Genomic DNA, 24282 nt, shown 5'->3' with positions numbered 1-24282 from the left:
TTAAGAGACAATTAACACCCACATCCTTTTGAACTAGGAAGCTGCCACATCTGGATCCAAAAACAGCTTAAGAAATAGGCAGGCTTCAGGATTTTTTATTTCCCAAAGTTAGCATTTTTTCCATGTGCTCAAGCCCAATTTCTTTTTTCCAGTTGAGATGACATTTTTTCCTATATTTCCTTAATGACTTGTTTCCTTTTTATCTAGGATTTCTGGATTTTTATTTTCTCTACTTACAGGCCTCTTAATCTTTAGTTAGAGCAGTTTCAGCCTAGTTTCACATACAGGAAATCCTTGACTTATGAGCACAATTGAGCCCAAAATTTATATTGCTGAGACAGTTCTTAAGTAAGTTTTGTCCCATTTTATGATCTTTCTTGTCATAGTTGTTAAGTGAATCACTGCAGTTGTTAAGTTAATATCACGGTTGTTAAGTAAATCTGGCTTCCCCATTGACTTTGCTTGTCAGAAGGTTGCAGAAAGTGATCCCATGATCCCATGACACTGCAACCATCATAAAGATGGACTAGTTGCCAAGCATCCAAATTCTGATCCTGTGACCATGGGGATGCAATGGTCGTAAGTCACTTTTTTCATTGCCATTGTAACTGAACAGTCACTAAATGAATGGCTGCAAGTTGAGGGCTATCTGCATTCCTCTTGGTTCAGGGTGCTGTGATTGGTGTATAGGTCCCATGATACGCAGGCTAAATGAGGAGATGAGGAATATGGGAGGCAAAGAGTATATTCTTCTCTCTAAGCATTATTTCAGATGCCCATCATATAGTTGCATCTTCTCTTCCATCCTACCCTCTTCCATCATTCTGACCAAAACTCAAATCTTGATTTCAGGCCCAGAATCTGCCAGCTCCGATTACCAGTGCCTCACGGATGCAAACCAACTGCCATGTGCTCTACATCCTGAAAGACAGTGAAGCAAAAATGTGAGTGTCATAGCAAAAAGAATTTGGATTCTATATAGCAGGAGTCTTCAAACTTGGGCTTTTTATGACTTGTGGACTTCAACTCCCAGAATTCCTCAGCCAGGCATGCTGGCTGAGGAATTCTGGGAGTTGAAGTCCACAAGTCATAAAAGGGTCAAGTTTGAAGACCCCTACTATATACAGTCTGCCTGTTTGGAAGTAACGTTTGCTTAGTTCGGAAGGATTGATTTCCAGATAAATATATAGAGCAGAGCTTTTTAAATTGTGGGTCAGCATAAGCAACTTTGAGTAGTGAAACAAGTTTTTTTGAGAAAGTTTTGTCAGGCTTATGAAGACAAAATGGGAATGATGTCAAAACTCACTCTTGTTTTGGCTCATTTTGCTTGTAGAAGCTCACAGTTGGTAGAATCCTCTTTGGTATGTAGCTTAAATCCACATGAATTCATTTATCATTTTAAAGGTGCAAGGTACTACAAGATGCCTTGGCATATAGAGTTGCATGGCAGCCAAAGGATACTTTTGTGACGGGAGCATCTGCTATATATCTAATCTTAATTTCTTGAATATTTTTGTCATCACTAGAATGAAGCATGATATTGCAAAGAATACTCCTGTGCAGAGTTGCATTGCACCTTCTCCAAAAAAATTTGTTCAGCTGCATTGGTACTCCCTATGTCAATGCCCATTGCAGTATCATGCTTTACCCTAGCTATATGCCAAAATGGTTTTGACAAAGTGGTGTTGTCACAATCCTTTGTGTTAGGATCAATCTTTGGTCAAGTTTAATCTAAATTTAGCAGATCTAGATAGATATTCTACAGGATATTTGCTGAATATTTACCGCTTTTAATCTTTCTCTGAAGAAAATCTCACTTTTTTGTAAGATGGGCACCTATATAAATTTGATCGATAAATACATAAAATAAAGCTTTCTGACTTTTTTTTTTTTTTACTGATTTCAGGACTGGGAAAGGGATTATAATTGGCTTCCTCAAAGTTGGTTACAAAAAACTCTTTGTATTGGTAAGTACACCAGAAAAAAAATCACCCTTGATACATGGAATGTTTGCCACTAGTAGAAAAGGATGCTTGGTTCCCGAACAGGATCAGTGCAAGTTCTGATTGGGAAGTTAAACTAGTAGATCTCCAAGATCCCTTCCATCCTTATGATCCAAGAAGTTTTAAATTATACTGGTATATTTCCACACTGGTGTATTTGAGGCGTACTCTCAAAGCATAAAATCTCTATTTGTTTGACACCCCTGGTTTATGGGCTTGTTGCAGTTCATTCACTGAGCCATTGCTTCCTGTTATGCTTAAACTAATTCCAACAATAAAAAAAAAATCAAATAATGTATCTTGGTGAATACTATAGTGTTTGTTTGAAATCAGTGAAGAACAGCTGAAATGCTTTTTAAAAAATGAATCTTACAGTAGTATGTTATGCAGTCATTCTTGTACTGATTTGGCTGCAGTTACTGTGTTTGCTTTAACTTGAGGCACAGAAGGTGAAATAATCCTTTTCTTGTTTGCAGAATAAATCCCTCCCCTCCCTTTAACAATCTGCTATTTGTGCAAAATAAAAAATTTCATGAGTTGAACATACTATTCGCTTTTGACCGAGGCTTCCACAATTTGTATCCTGAGGGTTCTTCATCTTCAGATTTTTGCACTATATCAGTGATGGCGAACCTTTTAGAGACCGAGTGCCCAAACTGCAACCCAAAACCCACTTATGCATCGTCGGGTGCCATGTGGGTATGGCCCATTGGGTGGGCGTGGCTGCGGTGGTAACAGTAGTGAGTGGGACTAAAAAGTTCAATCAATCAATTCCAACTTTGCAAGATTTTTTTTTTTCTGTAAAAAGTTGAAACTGACTGATTGATTGAACCTTTTTTTTTGTACACGGCGGCGGAGGCCTAAAGCAAAAAGGTTTTATAAAACCCAGCTGAAGGCCTAGGACTGGGGCAACGGCGCGCATGCCCACAGAGAGGACTCTGCGTGCCACTTGTGGCACGAGTGCCATAGGTTCGCCATCACTGCACTATATTCTGCTTACCATAGCTGCAATGGATTATTAAAATATAAATTAAGCTGCTTTATTTCAGTATTTGGAAATAAAGTACTATTGTCCTTGGTTTTATTATATCTCTGTTTGTGGTATTATCTGTGTTTTTAGAAAGGGTAAACTTACTAATGCCCAGGTGCCAAAAATTATTAAGAATATTCCTAAGAAAAAGCCTTTGCGAGGGCAGATCCAATGACTCTGGGAAACTCTTAAGGACTGGTGAGTTGAAGGAGAATAAAATTGCAGCTCACCAGGCCTAATGCTCTGGAACGCCAACCAGCATGTAAATTACTGGTTCGAGCAAACAGTCCAAAGATTGGGATTCAAACCTGGGGTTCTTTTGAAAAGCGCAGGAAAAGTTAGCATGCAGCAAAATGCCCTGTTCAGAGACATCTGAGCTGTTTTAACATAGAAGCCTCTCTGTTTTTTTGCAGGACCGTCAAGGGGCCCACAATGAAGTGGAACCTCTGTGCGTGCTGGATTTCTACATTCACGAGTCTCTTCAACGGCACGGCTACGGCAAGGAGCTCTTCCATTACATGCTGCAGGTGCAGCCTTCTTTTTCGCAGTTGCGTAATCCAAGAAATGATTTTCCTAACTTGGATTAAGCCACTGTATTTCATCGTTACCACTTGCTTCATAGAAAAGGCAAAACCACCCCATAGCAATTTAAACCTGCAGGATAGAGGCATGGACGTAGAGCTGTCACGATCCCGGAAGGATTGTGGAAGGATTTCTAAAATGCTAAAGCTCTGTCAAACAAGAATTAATGCAACTCCAGTAACATATCCCTTAGCTTGCTGCCTTCCAGATCTGTAGGAAATACCCATCTCGTAATTCATATGATGGCTGGGAATTTGGGGAGTTGTCGTTCCAGTGTATCTGGAAGTCCCAAATTTGGGAGAGACTCTTTAACAGGAAATGAATCCTTCAATTAGCCAGGTTGAAGGACATGGGACATGTGCAGCACATGGACTCGGTTTTGAGTAAAAGCTTGCTTCATAGCGTAGCTCTTTTAGGCAAGAGGCATTTTCACTATTCTGTAATGGCTACTATAATATACTTTTTACTTTTATTTGGGAAATTGATTTTAGGAAGGTTAATAGAGGGTTTCTTGTACCTGGACACTGTACATTTTAATACAAGTATTCCTCAACTAACAGTCATTTGTTTAGTGACCGTTTGAAGTTATAGTTCAGGGGTCTTCAAACTTGGTCGTTTTATGACTTGTGGATTTTAACTCCCAGAGTTCCTCAGCCAGGCACGCTGGCTGAGGAATTCTGGGAGTTGAAGTCCACAAGTCATAAAAGGGCCAAGTTTGAAGACCCCTGTTATAGTTGCACGGGGAAAAAAGTGACTTATGACTGTTTTTCACACTTATGACTGTTACAGCATCCCACGGTCACATGATCAAAATTTGAATGCTTGGCAACTGGCATGTATTTATGACGGTTGTAGTGTCATGTGATCACCTTTTGCGAACTGCTGACAAAGTCCATGGGGAAGACAGATTCACTTATGAATCGTATTACTAACTTAAGAACTGCAGCAATTCACTTAACAACTATGGCATGTAAGGTCATAAAACAGAGCAAAACTCACTTAACAAATGTCTTGCTTAGCACTGGAAATGTTGAGCTCAGTTGTGATCGTATGTCAAGGGCTACCTGTATATAAACATTTCAAGCTGTCAAAACTGAAGGGAATAAGGACCTCTGATATCTTAGAGCCATTGTCTGATTATTTCTTTCTGAGCTGAAATTGTTAGCTAGAAATAACTGCCTGGTTTCCCTTTAACTAAACTGCCTTTGATCTGGGAAGAGAACACCCTGCAAAGCTAAGGCTCAGTTGCTCCCCTCCCCCTCTTTTCAGGTCAGATATAAACTGGTCCAATCCTGAAAGATAAAATAATAAAATCTGTCTCTAAATCTTATTTTCCCCCTGAGAAGTAAATTGCAGAGGAATTCTTTCTCTTTTTATTCCCTCAGCGAGAGCGAATAGAGCCCTATCAGTTGGCAATCGACCGGCCATCAGAAAAACTTCTGTGCTTCCTACGGAAACACTATAGCCTCAGTGACACAATCCCCCAGGTGAGCCATCTTCTTCAAAACAAAGGCAGCTCTCGCCTCGTAGTATTGTTTTGTCATCTGTGTGTTTGTACTTTGTTGTCCTTTTGAAGCAGGACCAGAAAAAAAACATACAACTTGGACATTCTGCTTACAAAAAGTACAAAATCCTCCAAGGTTAAGTGGACACCGTGCGTTTTTTGTAATGCTGATTTTCCACATTTTAAAGACATGAGCTGTGGAAAAAGGGATGCAACTGGTCAATAGCTTAATAAGGGGCAATGAAAATACTATACTGATTTTTCAGTTAACTATTTTAAAGAGGATTGCCATACAGTTTAATTGAACGCATTACGTAGAAGTGGCCTGAATCAAATGTTTGAAGGAGGTGAACCTGGATTTAAGAATTTCGTATTTTAATTACCATTTGAAAAAAATTAAAAGGCTGTACTGTGACCTACCAAAGCTTTTACAATACACATGCTGAGAATTTAACCCGGCATCTTCTGCATGCAGAGCATACGGCCTATCTCTGAACTCTGTCCTTTTCCTTTTAAAAATGTTTTTCTATCTAGTGAGGAGAAACAAATCTTCAAATTAATGGCAGGAAAAAACCCCAAGAATGGTTTAATTTCTGCTTCAGAGGACATTTGAAATGGATAGTGGAATCAGATTGGTTTATTTAACACTTTTATTTTTTATTTTTCTGTTTCAGGTGAATAATTTTGTAATTTTCCAGGGCTTTTTCAGCCACCAGCATGGTAAGTCAGTGATATAAATATCTGGCTATATCCGTTTGGCGTTGTCTCATCCTGCACAAAGTGTTTTAAACAAGGAGATTTCTGATTTCAGAGTTATGAAGACATACTGCAACAGCTGCTGGCTGTGTGGCCTAGCAATGCTGAAAGCCGATATCCAAAACATTTGCAAGGCACTAGATTGGGAGAAATTGGATTACATTGTTATCTTATAAACAGTGTATGCTATACAACAAATACGACCTATATAACAAATACGACCTATCTGAAAAAGGGGACGTAACATGCAAATCCACTATTCCATCAGTCAGGCTGCGCCCCAGTCTTGTGACTACACTTTGGGCACTCGGCTACACAGCCACATTTACGGCTATTTGCAACATCCTACAGTAGTCAACATGTTCAAATTCTTTTACAACCTTTACTACTTAATGGGCCCGCTCTATTGCAGCTGTCATTTGAGGACTAACTTCAGTATATTTATTTCTATTGCTGCATTAAGGTTTTCTCTTAAACTCTGATTTTGCAGCTGTTGGCTCTACCGTAATGAGGATGCAAATATGCAGCTTGTGAAAAATTAACTATAGCAGAAAATTTATCTGCCATATTCCTGTTTTTTTCATGAGATACAGTTGTACAGTTTTTAAATTTTTTGTATGAGCAGATCACTGATCATGGGAGTTTATTAGGTTCAGGATGGGGAAACCATGAATGATTTAAGCTGACAATAATGAATGGTTAGTCAAAATTAAACCTAACATAGTAAATTATTTCTTCTGTAGATCATGAATATCCTGCATTCCTTTCATAGCTTTTGTTTAATCATAGCATACTCATTCTTGGAAGCCATAAGTACTATCTTGGTCTGAAATAAAGACAAATAAGAATATGATTTAAACAGGCATCTAGTAGGTGACCTAATACCATACACATGATATCACCATACAAAGGATATAATTGTGTGCATGGTGCAAATTACATGTCATTTGTGTAATAATAGGATGATACACGTTATTACTAAGAATGGACTAAATGTCTCTTAAAATATTATATCATGTTCTCCCAGTCTTTGTTCAGTGTAGTCTTATATGAAAATACCATTTTGGATATAAAACCTGAAAACAAATGGACAAATACATCAACCAATAATGCAGCATCTAGACCAGGGGTAGACAACCTTGGCCTTTTTATGACTTGTGGACTTCAACTCCCAGAATTCCTGAGTCAGCATGGCTGACTCAGGAATTCTGGGAGTTGAAGTCCACAAGTCATAAAAGAGCCAAGGTTGCCTACCCCTGATCTAGACACTATAGCGCTCTCCCACATACAACCAAAAGTATGGATCCAGTTTTGTATGTAGACAATATCTTTGTCAAACTAAAAAGAAAAACTAGAGAAGACCACATGAAACAACACCTTTAAAGGAATAAAAATCCCAAGAGAAGAAGACAACAAGAAGGCACTATCCTTTCTAGATATCCTCATCAGCATAAAAAACAATGGCAAGTTAGAAATGCTTGTCTGTTGAAAAACAACCCACACCAACCAAGTGCTCCATTATCAAATTAACAGCCCAACTTCCCACAAGGGAGCTGGGTAAGAACATTAGTCAGATGAGTCCAGATGCATTGCAGCAGCCCAGAACACCAGAAAAAGGAAACAGAACTTCTACACAACATCTTCCAACAAAATGCACACCCGTGCAATTCTCAAAAAGTGCCTCGCCGCTCAACCCACTACAACACAAGCTATGAAAAGAATAGCATTGCCATAATCAAAAAAACATCTCAAAACAACCAACACACTATTACAGCTGCACAGTATCACTGTATCCTCTAGAACAGTGGTTCTCAACCTGTGGGTCGGGAACCCATTTGGGGTCGATCGACCATTTCACGGGGGTCGCCAAGCAAGGCTGTCCGCCATTTTTTTGTCCGCCATTTTTTTTGTCCGCCATTTTTTTCCCCTTTTCCGGCGGGTGCCTTACCTCCCTTGGGCTGGGCCAGCTGGTAGTCGGCCTGCTCCGTCTCTGCCGCTTGCCAGCTACGCCTCGGCCGGCGCAGGGGGCGGAACCACGCATGCGCGGCGCTCCTGGGCAGGGAAAGTCCTCGACTTACGACCAGTTGGGTAGTTCTCGACTTACGACCGGTTTAGTCCTCGACTTACGACCGGTTTAGTCCTCGACTTACAACCGGTTGGGGTCGCGGCATTAAAAAGGTTGAGAACCACTGCTCTAGAACGGGTCCCTAACCTTTTGGGCTTCACGGACCAGCAGGGGAGGAGATGGTTTTGTGTGCTCATTCCCATAAAATAAAACTTTATATGCTCGCCCACCACTCACACGGCCCATTGGAACCAGTCCATGGACTGGGGGGTTGGGGACCCCTACTCTAGAATTTGTCTTATCCCCTTTGACAAATAATCAAAAATAGCGCAAGGCAAAAACAGTTATAAGAGGCCTTTTATATTCTTTCTGCCTCAGCCTCAGAATTGTTCTGTCAATTAGCTTCAGGCTTTCGGTGCTTCAATAATTTTCAGTATCTAGCGATGTTGCATTAAATGAGTTCAATGTTCTGGTCAGGGGAGATCCTTCATTTAATGACAACTTGGTTTATTTTGCAGAATAAATTGCCTAGCTTGCGTGATGGAAATCTTTCAACGACTGTAACATTGTTTCTGTTCTTTCACTTAGCAACAAGGGTGGGCAACCTTGGCTCTTTTATGACTCGTGGACTTCAACTCCCAGAATTCCTGAGCCAGCCATGCTGAGGGCAAAGGGAGAGGTTTCCAAGCTGAGTCAGGCTCAGGAATTCTGGGAGTTGAAGTCCACAAGTCATAAAAGAGCCAAGGTTGCCTACCCCCCTGGCTTAGCTGTTCAGAATTAATGCTCTGCAATTTTAGACTCATTTATTGGGATCTGTCTTCTCATACCTCCACACAATTTTGAATGGCCGTTCTCCACAATGTGATCCTTGAAACATATTGTCTCATAATGGAAACTAATGTTTCTGGATGGTATTTTGGGCATTACTTTCCTACCGCAACCACAAATGCTCCTTTGTTTGTTTTTTACCCTCTTGTTGCAGCTCCAGCAAGAAAGCTGCCTCTCAAACGCCCCGAGGGAGACATAAAGCCATATTCGCTGTCAGATCGAGAATGTAAGCAGTGTTCATTCTTAACTGGAAAAAAATGGGTTTGAGCTTTTTGAGACAATTCAGGTAAATCGGCGCCTAAACTGAGCTGATGTTTAGATTACAGCTTTGTGGAAATGGTTCCTGTTTGGTTGCCTTCTCCCATTTTAGCAGCTTACTTGATCTACTTTTGGAGGTGGGGCCCCACTGAGTTCATAAGACAGAAGCCTAGTTCATAAGACAATGCAGGATTTTGTAAGGAGCCGGATAAAAACGACGATAAAATAGTTAAAAGTTAAAAGACGGGGTGGGGGGTGTTGAGAAGGCATCAGGGTGCCAACCACCCTCAGGATTCTGTGCTGCTCATTGTATCCCATGTGAGTTGGCAGATCCACATCTCCTTTGAAGGACTCGGGAGAGTGGGGGCCCACCTCGCCTCTGGGGAGGGAATGTTCCAAAGGGCAGGGGCAATGGCAGAGGAGGCTTTCTTCCTGGACCCCACCAATCAAAATTCTTTTAACTGGCCGGGTCTGTAACATACCCTCCCTGCCTGGCTGGGTGGGACGGGCTGGCGTGATGGGAATGAGATGGTTCCTTAGGTAGCCTGGCCTCAAGCCCTGTGGGGCTTTAAAAGTAATAATAATAATAATAATAATAATAATAATAATAATAATAATAATAATAATAATAGTAGTAGTAGTAGTAGTAGTAGTAGTAGTAGTAGTAGTAGTAAAGTTGGAAGGGACCTTGGAGGTCATCTAGTCTCTCTTTCATTAGTTTCCATCTGTTGCTTCTTGTCCTGCCTAACTAACTAACTAACTAACTAACTAACTAACTAACTAACTAACTAACTAACTAACTAACTAACTAACTAACACCTTGAATTGGATCCGGAAGTAAACCGGCACCCAATGCAGCTTAGGCAGCAAAAGTATTACCTGCACCATGCTTGAAGCGCCCCAAATTGCTCTCTTGGCCACATTCTGTTTCTGTTAGATGAAACAATCCAGATTGGGATGGGAATGTTATTTGGTGTCCAAAAGGTATCTAAAACTGCCTCCAGTTAGGAAGAATCTCAATCCTATATGTTGACTCTGCAGGAATCGGAGAGATCTGAATTGGCGTTTTCTAGGAAGAGCTGCTATCCGAAAACTAATTTGTAACATTTTGCCTAGACTTCGTTATCAACTTCGTTATCAATGTGCCAGCTTCAGATTTCTTTATTGTTCACCTACAGACAGAATCTTAATAATAATAATAATAATGATAATGATAATGATAATGATAATGATAATAACAATAACAATAACAATAACAATAATAATAATAATAATAATAATAATGTTGGAAGGGACCTTGGAGGTCATCTAGCCCAACCCTCTGCTCAGGCAGGAAACACTATACCATTTCAGACAAATGGCTGTCCAGTCTCTTCTTAAAAACTTCCAGTGTTGGAGCATTCACCGCTTCTGGAGGCAGGTTGTTCCACTGGTTAATTGTTCTCACTGTCAGGAAGTTTCTCCTTAGTTCTAGGTTGCTTCTTTCCTTTGATTAGTTTCCATCCGTTGCTTCTCGTCCTGCCTTCAGGCACTTTGGAGAATGGCTTGACTTCCTCTTCTTTGTGGCAGCCCCTGAGATATTGGAACACGGCTATCATGTCAGACGAAAGCAACTATTTGCATAACTATTAGATGCACTCTGTGAACTGCTAAAGAGGGTCTGCCTTCACTCTTTTCCTGCCTATCCGACATTCCAAACTCGACTGTCTCTTTGTCTTCTGAGAAGGAGCCCTTCCCTCTTGTGACCCTACACTATATTCTACCACAACTAATTAGACAGTAGACAGTAAGATATAGATTAGCAGACAGATCCTTCTTCTGTCTACTAGGTTATGTTAAGTCGGCTAAGTCTAAGTCTACTTAGTCAGTAATCTTATTTCTGTAAATTTCTGTGTGCTACTCTTCTATCTACTAGGTCAGGGGTCCTCAAACATGGCCCCTTTAAGACTTGTGGACTTCAACTCCCAGAATTCCCCAGCCAGCCATGCTGGCTGGGGAATTCTGGGAGTTGAAGTCCACAAGTCTTAAAGGGGCCATGTTTGAGGACCCCTGTACTAGGTTATATTAAGTCTGGTTAAGAACTGAACTGTATTTTCCCTTTTGTTTATTTTCTCTTTCTTGTAGTCTTGAAGGAAGAGACTGAGCCACCTTGGCCCTTCAACCAGTCTCGGGCACTGACCCGCTCTAGCAGTGTGGGGAATTCTCCAGTGCGAGGCTGCCTCAAACCTTTTCTCAACGAGCAAGAGTTGCTGAAGAACTTGCGTCTCTGTCCCCCACATGCAGCTGCCCAACATCTGATCAATGGTGATCCGGGCAACTTGCTTTCACAGAGGCGGAGAACCAGGTAGGAAGGGAGAAGCCTTCTGGAGAGTTCTAGTTTAACCTCACAGGGCTAATGGGGTGTTGCAACACTGATCCTCTAGTACAGTGGTTCTCAACCTTTTTAATGCCGCGACCCCCAACCGGTCATAAGTCGAGGACTAAACCGGTCGTAAGTCGAGGACTAAACCGGTCGTAAGTCAAGGACTACCCAACTGGTCATAAGTCGAGGATTTTCCCTGCCTGGGAGCGCCGCGCATGCATGGTTCCGCCCCCTGCGCCAGCCGAGGCGTAGCTGGCAAGCGGCAGAGATGGAGCAGGCCGACCACCAGCTGGCCCAGCCCAAGGGAGGTAAGGCACCCGCCGGAAAAGGGGAAAAAAATGGCGGACAAAAAAAATGGCGGACAGCCTTGCTTGGCGACCCCAGTGAAATGGTCGATCGACCCCAAATGGGGTCACGACCCATAGGTTGAGAACCGCTGCTCTAGTACAGGGGTCCCCAACCCCCAGTTCATGGACCAGCACTGGTCCGCAGCATGGCAGAAAATGGGCCGCACAAACAAGCAAAGTCCCATCCTCGGGCTGCAGGCAGGTAGACAAAACCATACCCCCTCCAGTCCAGTGGAAAAACCACTCTCCACGGAACCGGTTCCTAGTGCCCAAAAGGTCAGGGGCCACTGCTCTAGTAGACACATAAATGCTATGAACGCAAGGTGCATTCACTCCTTTTGCTTCCAGTCCCATACAGAAATCCTTCAACTCTAACTTAGAAGCACAAGGAGGAAGGATGAACTTTTAATGGCCAAATAACAGTTGAATTGTTTTTCCGGTTCAGTTTCTTCTTGTTGCCTAATGCAGAGGTCTCCAACCTTTCCGGGCTCGAGGACCGGAGGGAAGGAGAGCAGCTTCAAAATTGGTGTGCGTGCACGCGCATGTGCGCACGGGGCCACACACACTGGCGCAGCACGAGCAGCCCTGTTTGCACCTGCGCTGGCATCGTGCACATGCACGAATAGCCATCAAACCGCCCGGGCTAGCAATGCATGCACGAATGGGCTGCAGACACCGACCCTGTGCTAGCATTCCCGTTCACACCCACACGCCTGCGCAAACAGCCACGGGTGCGAGGGGGGAATGCGCACCCATGTGTGCACGCACCGGCCAGCCATTTCTGCAGTCCGCTGGCCAAGAGCCCACGGCCCGGTCTTGGGCCGCGGCCCGTAGGTTGGGGACCCCTGGCCTAATGTATCCCTACTATTGCTTAATAATCGTAATGTAGCTTCCTTTCCTGGAATCACAAGATCACAGCATAGTGGAAGCTTGATTGCTTAGGTCAGTGGTCCCCAACTTTTCCAGCTTTGCAAATCATTGGGGGGGGGGAGAAGGGATTGTTCAGTGCGAGCAGTGGGTGAACAAGCGCGTGCAGCTCCATTTGTATAATTGGTGGGCACGTGTGCCCGCCGTTCAGGCAAATGGTGCTGAGCGTGTATGCATGCGCTCACCCGCTGCTTGTGCAATTGGAGCCGTGCATGTGCATGCCTGCCACTTCTGCACCCCGGTTCCAAATAGGCTACAGCCCGGTACTGGGCCGCAGCCCGGGGTTGGGGACCCCTGGCTTAGGTAGTCCTGTGAACCAGGATGGCAGCAAAGATAATGGAGGACCACGGAGAATCTTTGGCTTAAAAGAAGTGAAATCAATGCCACCGAACCTCAGATCTCTCCATTTTCACTTTCTTTTATGATATTAAAAAAAAATGTTTAGCTGAAGTGAAAAGGGGAATGTACTGTGACTTATTCAATAAGTGTAACTTTTGAGCACAGAATTGGGACACGTCCTTGAACTCGTCGTCGTTCTGTACATCTTTCAGCTGTCTATGTTTGTTGCATTGCACGTGCCATTTTGCATGTTTTGTTATAATTCTTAGTGCATACTAAAAACTTTCCTTTACTATTTACATTCTGTCTGTGGTGGCTGTTAATGGTTTACTTAACCATGTGAAGACAGTGAAGGCCGGATGCCAACACTTTCCACTTGAACATATTCCAAGGATTTTTTTAAACAGATTTAGAAGGCTTGTTCGGCAATGGGCCTGCAGTGGCATGCTGTAATGCAGGGGTGTCAAACTGCCGGCCCGCAGGCCGGATGCGTCATGGCGAAACCGCGCCCACCCCGTTGCCGGCAATGGGGAAAAAAGTCATGATACGTCGTGACACGTTACGGCGCGTTGCGAGTTTGACACCCCTGCTGTAATGGCTTTAATGCTGGGAAGAAGCATATTAGACTTTGGAAGATGTGAAAGGCTCTTTAGAAGAAATACTTTCACCAAAGTCCAAGTTGGCATCCTTCAGATGTTACCCAGTTTGGTAACGAAACGTTCAGAAATTATATTGAAACAAGCTTGGAGAACAAACCACAGCCAAAATCCTTCAGAAGTGTTAGACTTCAGATGTTTTTCATAATCCTCAGTCATAGGAACATTTGGCTGCTTTGGCTGAGAATGATGGGACATGTCAACCCATGTTTTGGGAGGATGCCAAATTGCAAATATATTTCCTTGTTGCATTTGCCAAATCCAGGATTGGAAATCACTTGTGTATTTGTCTTAATATGCAATACCAGCTTGAAACTGGCCGTTTTGGTGACCCAGATTTATTAATCTGTTTAAACAAAGCCTATTTTAACAGAGTGACCTAAATCTGTTTCCATGTGATTTTTTTTTGTTTTTAGTGCAGTTGCTTCTCTTGAGAACCACTGACTTCATTCACACATTGCTCATGGCTTAAGTTTGGCTTATTGAATAAACTATAATTGACTGTGTTTACACAACGCACTGAGCTGTAATCGAGCAAACTTCTGAACACAATGTATGAATCCTGCTATTTTCTTTGCATTTCGGCCTTTGTTATTGCTTCTCTAAATTGCCATATAAATGAGAGTGCTTCAAGAGTAGAATAGGCAAAACCAGATAAGATTAGTGATCTAAGATATCAGAACCAACTATCAAATCGACTCTTTTTGTGACTATTGCTATCACTAAAGTACAGGCAGTCCTTGACTTATGACTGGTTATCTAATTACCGTTCGGAGTTAACGACAACCTTGGAAAGAAGGCTACACAGTGCATAGAGTACTTGTGACTGTTGTAAAATGTCACCCCCACAGTCAAGTGATCGCAGTTCTAGTGCTTGGCAGCTGTCTCACATTTACAGCCGGTTGCAGGATCACATGACCACAACTTGCAAATTTTTTTGCTGGAAAAATGCCCATTCAGAGAGAATGGATTTGGACTTAACGTTATGATTCATTTAACGACCGCAGCAAACACAGTTGTAATAATGGATCAGGTCACGTGGTTGCCTCGATTTGACAACCGTCTTGACTTAACGATCAAAATTCCTGTCCCAATTGAGGTCGTACATTGAGGACTACCTGTGTAGTAATACTCCAGCCTCAAGGGTATACAGGTGGTCCTCGACTTAGGACCACAATTGAGCCCAAAATTTCTGTTGCTAAGCAAGACAATTATTAAGTCAGTTCTGCCCCCTTTTAAGACCTTTCTTGTCACAGTTGTTAAGTGAATCACTGCAGTTGTTAGTAACCCGGTTGTTAAGTGAATCTGGCTTCCCCGTTGATTTTGTTTGTCAGAAGGTCGCAAAAGATGATCGCATCACACACACACACACACACAGGGACACTGCAACCATCATAAACATGAGCCAGTTGCCAAGCATCTGAATTTTCATAATATGGTCACGGGGACCGTGCAAAGGTTGTTAAGTGTGAAAAACAGCCATAAGTCACTTTTTCCAGTGCGTAACTTCAAACAGACACTAAATGAACGGTTGTAAGTTGAGGACTATCTGTAATGATTCCATAATCTATAGGTAATGTCATTCTTCTCAGCAGAGAAATGATTATCTTTATTTGGTGATGCTTTTCTTCAGTTCTGAGATCTAACCTGTCTCCTTTTTTCTTTCTAATATCCACACCCCCTTCCTTCCTTTTCTCTCTCTCTCTCCCGCCCCACCCTCTGCCAGCTCCTTGAATCGCTCTGAAAACAGCCATTGATCGCCGGGTCTCTGCTTTGTCTCCCCAACCATTGGGCCTCTCTACTTGTGTCTCGAGCACTTTTTAGCCGCAAGATTTGATTTTCATCTAGTTTGTTCATCCTCTTCTTTTTAATAAGCTTTATGGGTACAGCCTGTATAAGGATGGGCATAAGCCTATAAGGAAGTGGGTTTATTTATATAACATATAATGCGTGTATAGGTTTCCCTTTTTTTAATATCACAATTGCAAAAGTGCTTAAAGAAAAGGAACGTAATTGCAGTTTGGAAGAGCAGATTCTCCTACTTGATTATTTGCCTTTTAGATCCAGCTATTTATGAAGATATATGCTTTAGTTCCAAAATGTTTTAAGTTTACAGCTGGGAAATGATCAGGGCTGACTCATTATCCAGCATTACAATAACATAAACTGATGCCTGCGACGGCTTGGATTGTGCCAATCCACGCCCTATGACTAACTTAATTTAATTTAATCTAAATTAGGTTAAATTAGAAGGCACCCAAGTCCGGATGATTCTGGGTGCCTTAGATTAAAACGAAAGAGCGAGAACAATAAAAAATGAAACAGATCACAAATGCCCAGAAGTAAAATCTGGAACCCAAAGAAGACGAGGATAAATTAGTTGCCAGCCATAAATGATTGTTGAACTACATAAGGATTCTCTTTTTGGGGGGCCTGGTAGCCAATGGGATAGTCTCTTATACTGTACAGGATGTGAGCCAGACGGTTTTTACAGGAAAGGTTTAATTAGTACCGATATTATTAACTACTCTGTGGGTGAGGGCCAATTCTAGTGTTGGCTTTAGAACTTGAAGATAATGTATGTTGTTCTTTCAGAGAGTTGAATGTGAGTCAGTAGAGGCTTTGGTACATGTATTGTTGTTTCTAGTAAATGGTTTCAGAGAGTTTGTGGCAGTTCAGGAACCTGCCTGTGTTTACCTGAGTGTTAATAGAAAGTGCAGATAGACCCTCTTAAGATCACAAAGGATTATTTCTCAGCAGATCTTGAATGAAAAAAAAATTAAGAAGAGAGCAACTGAAAGCTTTGCAAACTGCCATTGAGCTACTGTAATATAAAATTTCAGTGAGGTTTAATATTTATCTACTGGTTTTCGGCAGGTGTTCTATTTCAAGATAAAAGACCCTCTGTTTAGGAAAAGGTGTAAAAATGAATCTTCACAGGATCTCTGATTCAAAAATGAACCGTGGAAATGAGAAAAACATGCATAAGAGGGCAGCGTTAGGCTAAGTTGCTAAGATTTAGTTTAAATTTAGATACACAGTTCCTGACCGAGGGAAAGAAACGCTGCTAGATTCTGTCTTTCCCTACTATCGTGTTATTCATTCTCTTTCTTCTCGTCTCACTCACTTTCAAACATACTTACATATTCAGAATCTAATGAGAAATATTCTTTAACAAGCTAACAAGCTTGATGGACCCTCTACATCATTTAAATGGGGCTGAGTTAAAGTACTTGGCTGCTAGTCTTTTTTTAAGGAAGAAGCAGAAGTTTACTCTTTTCATTAGGTCTGCAGCAAAGTTTACTATTTGTTATAAGACTTACTTGTATTTAAGTACTGTAAGACGTTCTCTTGGGTTTGGTACATTGGATTTTTGTGCCAAAATTTACCATTGAGTTTTCTGTCATTTTTCATGACTAATGGCGATAATAAATCATGTTCATTATCTTAGGATCTGGTGGAAGGACAAGCATGTGGCGGGGTCTGAACAGGCAGCCTTGACCCCCTCCCAGATTACATGTGAACTTTTTTTAAAAAAAACCTGCCAAACTCTGCAAGAATCACTAAAAATCAGTGGCATTGTCATGTAATTCTTAAAGTAGGCTGAATATAGTTGGAAAGCCAAAAAGTTCTGACCCAATGCTTGGAGGGTCAGAATTAGAAGTTAGGAGGGCTGCATTAAAATATGGACTAAGGCTACTCTGGGCTCCAGAATGCGCTAGTGGCAACATAGATCATGGGATGGGATGAGATGGGAGTGAGAAGTACATGAAATGCTCTAGTCTAGACTAAGTCTACCTTCTTGGGTTATTTTTTTTGATAGCAATTCTCCAGATTAGATATATTTAATTAAATTGCCTAGGCCAGGGGTAGGCAACCTTGGCTCTTTTATGACTCGAGGACTTCAACTCCCAGAATTCCTGAGCCAGCCAAGTCATAAAAGAGCCAAGGTTGCCTACCCCTGGCCTAGGAGCTTAGGTCCCTCTTCAAATAGAGTAGTGTTTCTCAACCTCATCAACTTTAAGCTGTGAGGACTGCAACTCCCAGAATTCTGGTGGGAAGCTCTGGGAATTGAAGTCCACACAATTTAAAATTGCTGAGGTTGAGAAACACTGCTATAGATACTTCCTTCTTCCTGTTAGAAGACTTCCTTAAAAGTCTTTCTCACAAGCCCAGCCATTAATTGGTTGACAATGCTATTCCCTTTTTCTTTCTCTCCGTCCCTGCTGCTCCTCACATCAGTATTTAGGGAGACCTCCTTTGTTATAATAGGAAATGGGAAAGAGACAGAAGTCAAAATAGGATTTATTGTAACTGACATGAAACCTATGGCAGGGTTGCAAAATTGTGGCTTGTGCGCAGGTCATTCCTTTGGCCCCAGAGCCTCCCAGAAGGGAGGAGCCAAAGAATTTGACCCTTTGGGCATTTTGCTAGGATTAGAGAAAGTTGAGGACCAAGTGACTACTTTAAGGGAACTAAGATATCAAGTTCTCCTCTTAACACCCACTTCACAAAATGAGGATCTTTATTTAGGTAGTTTGTCCCTTGATGAGCCATGTAAAGTCAGGTATGACCCTTTTGTTGACGGAAGTTGCATACCCATGAATCAGATTATTTACTACCTTTGCTTTTGTTCACTCCCCTTCAAAATGAAAAGGCATTGCTTTGACTATAGGTCCATTTCTCCAAGGGTCCTTAATTCTGGGCTGTACTTGGAGATGATATAGAGAGCTAGTTTGGTGTAGTGGTAAAGGTGTTGACCTAGAAGCCAGGGACTGTGAATTCTAGTTTTCCCTTAGGCATGAAAATCAGCTAAGTGATTTGGGGCTAGTCATTCTCTTTCAGCCCGACCCACCTCACAGGGTTCTTGTGAGGAAAATAGGCAAGAGGGCTAAATATGCTTGCTGCCATGACTTGACTGAAGTATGTTAAAAAGGGGGTAAAAATAATAACAACAACCAGAACATAGTGGCTCCAGCAGGCCGGAATTTTTGCTTTAATTTGCAATTCTGTTAGATTTAACCATGTACGTTAAGCTTGTTGGAAGCTTAACGTACTTATTTCTTTCACTGAATTTCCCACGGCTCGGGAAGAACGATAGAACACAGGTAGTCCTCGACTTACGACCACAATTGAGCCCCAAACTTCCATTGCTAAGCGAGATATGGAATTATGTGAGTTTTGCCCCATTTTGCGACCTTTTCCGCCTCAGTTGTTAAGTGAATCACTGCAGTTGTTAAGTTACTAACACGGTTGTAAAGTGAATCTGGATTCCCCATTGACTTTGCTTGTGAGAAAGTCGCAGAAGGTGATCATATGACTCTGGGGTTCTGCAGCCGTCATAAATATGAGCCAGTTGCCAAGCGACCGGATTTTGATCATGTGACCATGGGAAGGCTGGAACGGTTGTAAACGGAAAACGATCAGAAGTCACTTTTTTCAGTGCCGTTGTGAGTTCAAATGGTTACTAAATGAATAATTCTAAGTCGAGGACTACCTGTAAAAGGTAAACTTTGAACCACGTGGGTCCTATAGCTTGTACAGAGCGAAGCCTCCGCCATTAATCTGATCCATAACCTCTAAGGGAAATACAAGTGCTAAATTCTTTGCTGTTTCAGCCTGGTGCCATTTTCTTGTCTTTCTCTGTTTTGTGGCCAGTTGCTTGTGCTATATGTTGTCTTTTAGATGTTATTCTGCCTGTGATGGGTTATTGCCCTTTGGTCAGGCCCAACACCGTTGAGGTGTTTGCTTAGTAGGTCAAAAGATTTGTGTTTTGGTGTTTTCAACCTAGAACAGTTGCCATGCTCCTCGAAAGCAGGAGAAGCTGAAACTCTGAGCTTCATTTTCAGATCTGAACCGAAAGAGGTTTTGGGAATTAGGAGAAGGAAGTGAAAAATTAGGAGCCGAGATCAAGAGTCCAGATTTGTAAGCACGGAAGGGAGAAGTGGTAGGTAGCGTCAAGAGGACGCTGTTAGGAGTCAGGCATGGGAAATAGAGAATTGTTACATGATAATCAAATGTTCTGTTTGCTATAAGGAAAGGAAATGCAGGGGAAGCAAATGTGTACCAAGTTCATTCAAACGCTGTGCCAGGGGAGGAAAAATTGGTCTAATAAATACACAATTGGTTAGCTTCCTCAGTGTGGTTAGTACTTGTACTTGTACTAACCCTCCCCCATCCTATCCAGTTGTGTAACTCCCCAGACATGTGTGCTGTGCCAGCTAGGGGTACTGGAGTGGCCATTGTAGTCTAAGGCCAGAGGGTGCCAGGTGGAAGAATAACCAAGATTCCATAGTACTCCACCACCTGGTGCCATCCAGATGTGTTAGATTGGCTGTGTTGGCTTAGGATTCTGAGGAACTGAAGACCATCAACTGCGGGGAACAGGTTTGAGAAAAGCTGCATTATGGAACCAGTTAGGAATATTGGGAAAAAAATAATGGTGATAGGATGAGAGGAGTCTTAGGCTGAATCCCCATTCAGTTACGATGTCTTTTGGATGACCTGGAACATGTCATCTCTCCGTTGGAACAAGTTATCTCAGATTTCCTCATCCTGCAAGGATGAAACAAGTGGGGAGATCTATGATCTGGGATTTTCCCAAGCAACTTGGAAAAAGATTGGGCTAAAAAAGGTTGGGCTAAAAAAGTAGTTATGATTTGAAGTCAGGATACTAATCTTGCCTTTGAACAGTACTAATTTGTTCTCTTGGTTCTTGTATCTTCTGAGATTTTTTTAAACTTCATTTTTAGGCCTGTTTTTGTCCCGGTGCCAATATATTTGCTTATTTAACAAAATCCTGGGGGCTCTGAATATTTTAATCTGAAGCCAAATGCTTGCTTCCCCCCCCCTCCTCTTTTGAGTTGATCATCGTGACACTGAGCTTCACCATCTATACTAGAAACTTGGCGAACTAGCCTGTCAGGGACAGGTATGATGCTCAAAGTCAGAAGACTTGGTGCTGAGAACAAAGCACAAAGAGAACAGTGCTATCTGTTGAAATCATGCTGGTTCCCCCCCCTCCCCGCCACCGCTTCCAGCTGGGCCCTTCATCAAGCTTGTTTGAACCAATATGGCACTTTTCCTATCTTCCATTTTCTTGATGGAAGACATTTGGAACCGAACATTGCAGTCCCTTGAGAAGGAAGTCAGTTTTGCAGCTAGAACTGTGTCTGCTATTCTCAGCCCGGTAACAGCCTTTACTTAAGGTCCCTTGTAGAATACCCCTAGGCTGGACTTCCCCAAACACCTCCAAAGGTGTTAACCCAGTTGCCATGATTCCCCATTTGGGAAGGCTGCAAGAGATGTCAGCTCTGTTCATTTGTGGAGAATTTCTCTCTCAATACACTTCCCCCGCCCCTTTCCTTTTTTGGGGGGGGGGGTGTCTGGCAGTTTTCCAGCAGCCTTTTGTTGGCCACTCCACCTTCTTGTTCCCCATCCCTTCTGATCAAACCAGCCAAGATCCTTTGGCTGTTTGTGTGTGTGGCATGATCAAATAATGAACTTTTGTTTACATTTCAGTAATAAAGTTTGGATTTTTTTTAAAATTAAAGTTTGTGTGGTTTTGTCTTTTTGTCATTTCCCCCTGCGTTAGCTTCTGGAAAAAAACTATTGTACTTCTGCAATCCACTCCCCCAATACATGAATGGCCCCTTGAAGAGTTAGAGAAGATGGGCTATCAGGAGTTCTACATCAGTGGTTCTCAACCTTTTTAATGCCGCGACCCCAACCGGTCGTAAGTCGAGGACTAAACTGGTCGTAAGTCGAGGACTAAACCGGTCGTAAGTCGAGGACTTTCCCTGCCTGGGAGCACCGCGCATGCGTGGTTCCGCCCCCTGCGCCGGCCGAGGCGTAGCTGGCAAGCGGCAGAGACGGAGCAGGCCGACCACCAGCTGGCCCAGCTCAAGGGAGGTAAGGCACCCGCCGGAAAAGGGGAAAAAAAATGGCGGACAGCCTTGCTTGGCGACCCCCGTGAAATGGTCGATCGACCCCAAATGGGGTTGCGACCCATAGGTTGAGAACCGCTGTTCTACATTGTTCTGTGCTCATTAGCAACCTTTGTGGGTATGCTCCATTCTTATAAAATGTGGTCTTTTGTGTAACACTTGTGGCATAGTTACAGAAACCCAAAGACAGGTGGAGATCTCTTGGGACCTCACAGGAAGTTTCAAACTCAAGAAATTGCTAGCAGATGCCAAAAAACACAATCACTCTTAAAGGAGTGAGACTCTCCTAGACCAAGGGTGTCAAACTGGCGGCCCGTGGGCCAGATGCGTCACGTGCAGGCCACGCCCACCCCAGCTGCGCAAAGGCAAAAAACCCCGTTGCGATATGTCACGATACGTCACGTGACGCGATCGAGTTTGACACCCGTGTCCTAGACGTTCTAATCATTTATTAACCATCCTCCTCCTAATGATGCACTCAGCATAATTGAAAAGATATAATATGAAAGGGAAAAAATAAAATGGAAAAAGTCAGATTAAGATGTGACTCTAATTTATCTCCTGACTTATATTCTTCTTTCTCTGCTGCAAGGCAATTTTGGGTAGGAAAAAAATAGGACCTCGGGAATTGTTTATACTGCAATCAAGTATATGCAATATGCATTCTTGTAATGGGGAGCATTCCATTTGCAAAATGCCAAAATCACCACAGATGGGGACTGCAGCCAAGAAATTAAAAGACGCTTGCTCCTGGGGAGGAAAGTTATGGCACATCTAGACAGCATACAAAGAAGCAGAGCCATCACCCTGCCAACAAAAGTGCGTATAGTCAAGGCCATGGTTTTCCCAGTTGCAATGTATGGATGTGAAAGCTGGACCATAAGAAAGGCTGAGCGCCAAAGAATGGAGGCCTTTGAACTATGGTGCTGGAGAAGACTCCTGCGAGTCCCCTGGACTGCAAGGCGATCAAACCAGTCAGCCCTAGAGGAGATCAACCCTGACTGCTCTTTAGAAGGCCAGATCCTGAAATTGAAACTCAAGTACTTTGGCCACCTAATGAGAAGGAAGGACTCACTGGAGAGGGGCCTAATGCTGGGAAAGATGGAGGGCAATAGAAGAAGGGGACGACAGAGAATGAGGTGGCTGGATGGAGTCACTGAAGCAGTAGGCGTGAGTTTAAATGGACTCCAGAAGATGGTAGAGGACAGGAAGGCCTGGAGGAACGTTGTCCATGGTGTCGCGATGGATCGGACACGATTTCGCAATTAACAACAACCTTATAATCTGCTGTACTTAGTCTCAGACTGGTAAAAAGAGAATGTCATGTATTGCAGGTACAGAATACAGAAGGGAAGTACATGTTAAATAAATCTTGAGATCTTATAGTCCATTACTTGGATATTCCAACTTTCCCCAGCCTGGTACCTTTCCACTGAATTGGATTAGCACTCCCATCCTTCCAGTCATGGTAGCCAATATTAGTAGAGTTCACTTCTTCAATGCTTGGACTGAAGGTGCCATGGACTAAGCCTATGGAGCAGAATTAGGGATTTTGTTTAGCTGTAAGCACCGCAGGTAAAGCCACCTGAGGGTTGGGGATGAGCACTAAGGGATGTGTGTGTGTGTGTGTGTGAGAGAGAGAGAGAGAGAGAGAGGGAGAGAGAGAGAGAGAGAGATTAGCCTTTTCCAATTGTACTTATTCATGACAGTTTCCTCCCCACTTTTATCAGTGAAAAAGCAAAAATAATATACTATATATAGTTGTAGTTCAATAAAGCATTAGAGGGCTTCCAGTTAATCAGCTGGTTTGTAGGTTGCTGCAGGCAGAGTACTTGCTGGGCCTCTTAAGATTCTTAAGAATCCTCACTTAACATCCACTCCTTCAATGCTCATTGTAAGTTATGCCAGTGCTGAATGAGGGGGTCCTCATAATTGTGGCTCTTGCAGCCTCTCCACAATCACATGATCACAATTTAGGCACATGGCAACCAGTTACAACTTCATAACATCCCACAGTCACATGCTCACCATTTGCAGCCTTCACTGCTGGCTTCCACAACAAGCAAAGTCAATGGGGAAGCCACCAGGAGGTTGCAAATGGTAATTACGTGACCGTAGGATGCTGTGACCATGCAGGGTTTTGCTTTCATGTTGGCAAGTGAGATTGGTGGAACTGCCATCATAAATTGGTGCAGTCACATGACATTGTGTCTTACGACTGCTTGCTTGGCAACAAAAGAGTTCCTGGTCCCAGTTACTTTCAATAAGCAAGGATTACCTGTATTGTAGCAGAAGTCTACAGTACTATCTGGCTGGATTGACGGTTAGAAGTGAGACTGATGATGCTGGGTCACTCCTAATTCTTTGTGACATTTTACCAGGATTGTCTGTATAACTGGGTCTTAGGGTTCTTGTTAGCCTATCCTTTGTCATCCATGAAAGTATTTCATATTTTGTCTGCTGTCAATGTTTTCCAATTACTTTTGATTTTCAAAGCACAAGGGTCTTCTCCAAGGTTCTTAACTTTAAAGGATAGATAGATAGATAGATAGATAGATAGATAGATAGATAGATAGATAGATAGATAGATAGATAGATGGATAGATGGATGGATGGATGGATGGATGGATGGATGGATGGATGGATGGATGGATGGATGGCGTGGGTGGGTGGGTAGGT

The 24282-nt window shown here is 42.6% G+C and overlaps 1 protein-coding gene across 1 annotated transcript in view; it reads left to right on the top strand.

Annotated features, from left to right (window-relative positions):
- ATAT1 (alpha tubulin acetyltransferase 1) overlaps positions 1-24282 on the top strand; it is a 31614-nt gene that overhangs the window by 3445 nt on the left and 3887 nt on the right. Inside the window, exons 3-9 of the mRNA XM_029286379.1 lie at positions 853-944; positions 1907-1967; positions 3447-3560; positions 5001-5102; positions 5794-5839; positions 8923-8994; positions 11151-11370. Of these exons, the coding sequence (XP_029142212.1) occupies positions 853-944; positions 1907-1967; positions 3447-3560; positions 5001-5102; positions 5794-5839; positions 8923-8994; positions 11151-11370 (707 nt within the window). The remainder of the gene's footprint in view (positions 1-852; positions 945-1906; positions 1968-3446; positions 3561-5000; positions 5103-5793; positions 5840-8922; positions 8995-11150; positions 11371-24282) is intronic.

The sequence above is a fragment of the Protobothrops mucrosquamatus genome, unplaced genomic scaffold (genome assembly GCF_001527695.2).
Source record: "Protobothrops mucrosquamatus isolate PMUCROS unplaced genomic scaffold, P.Mucros_1.0 scaffold3490, whole genome shotgun sequence".
NCBI lineage: Eukaryota > Metazoa > Chordata > Lepidosauria > Squamata > Viperidae > Protobothrops > Protobothrops mucrosquamatus.
This window is presented reverse-complemented; position numbering and strand designations above follow the sequence as displayed.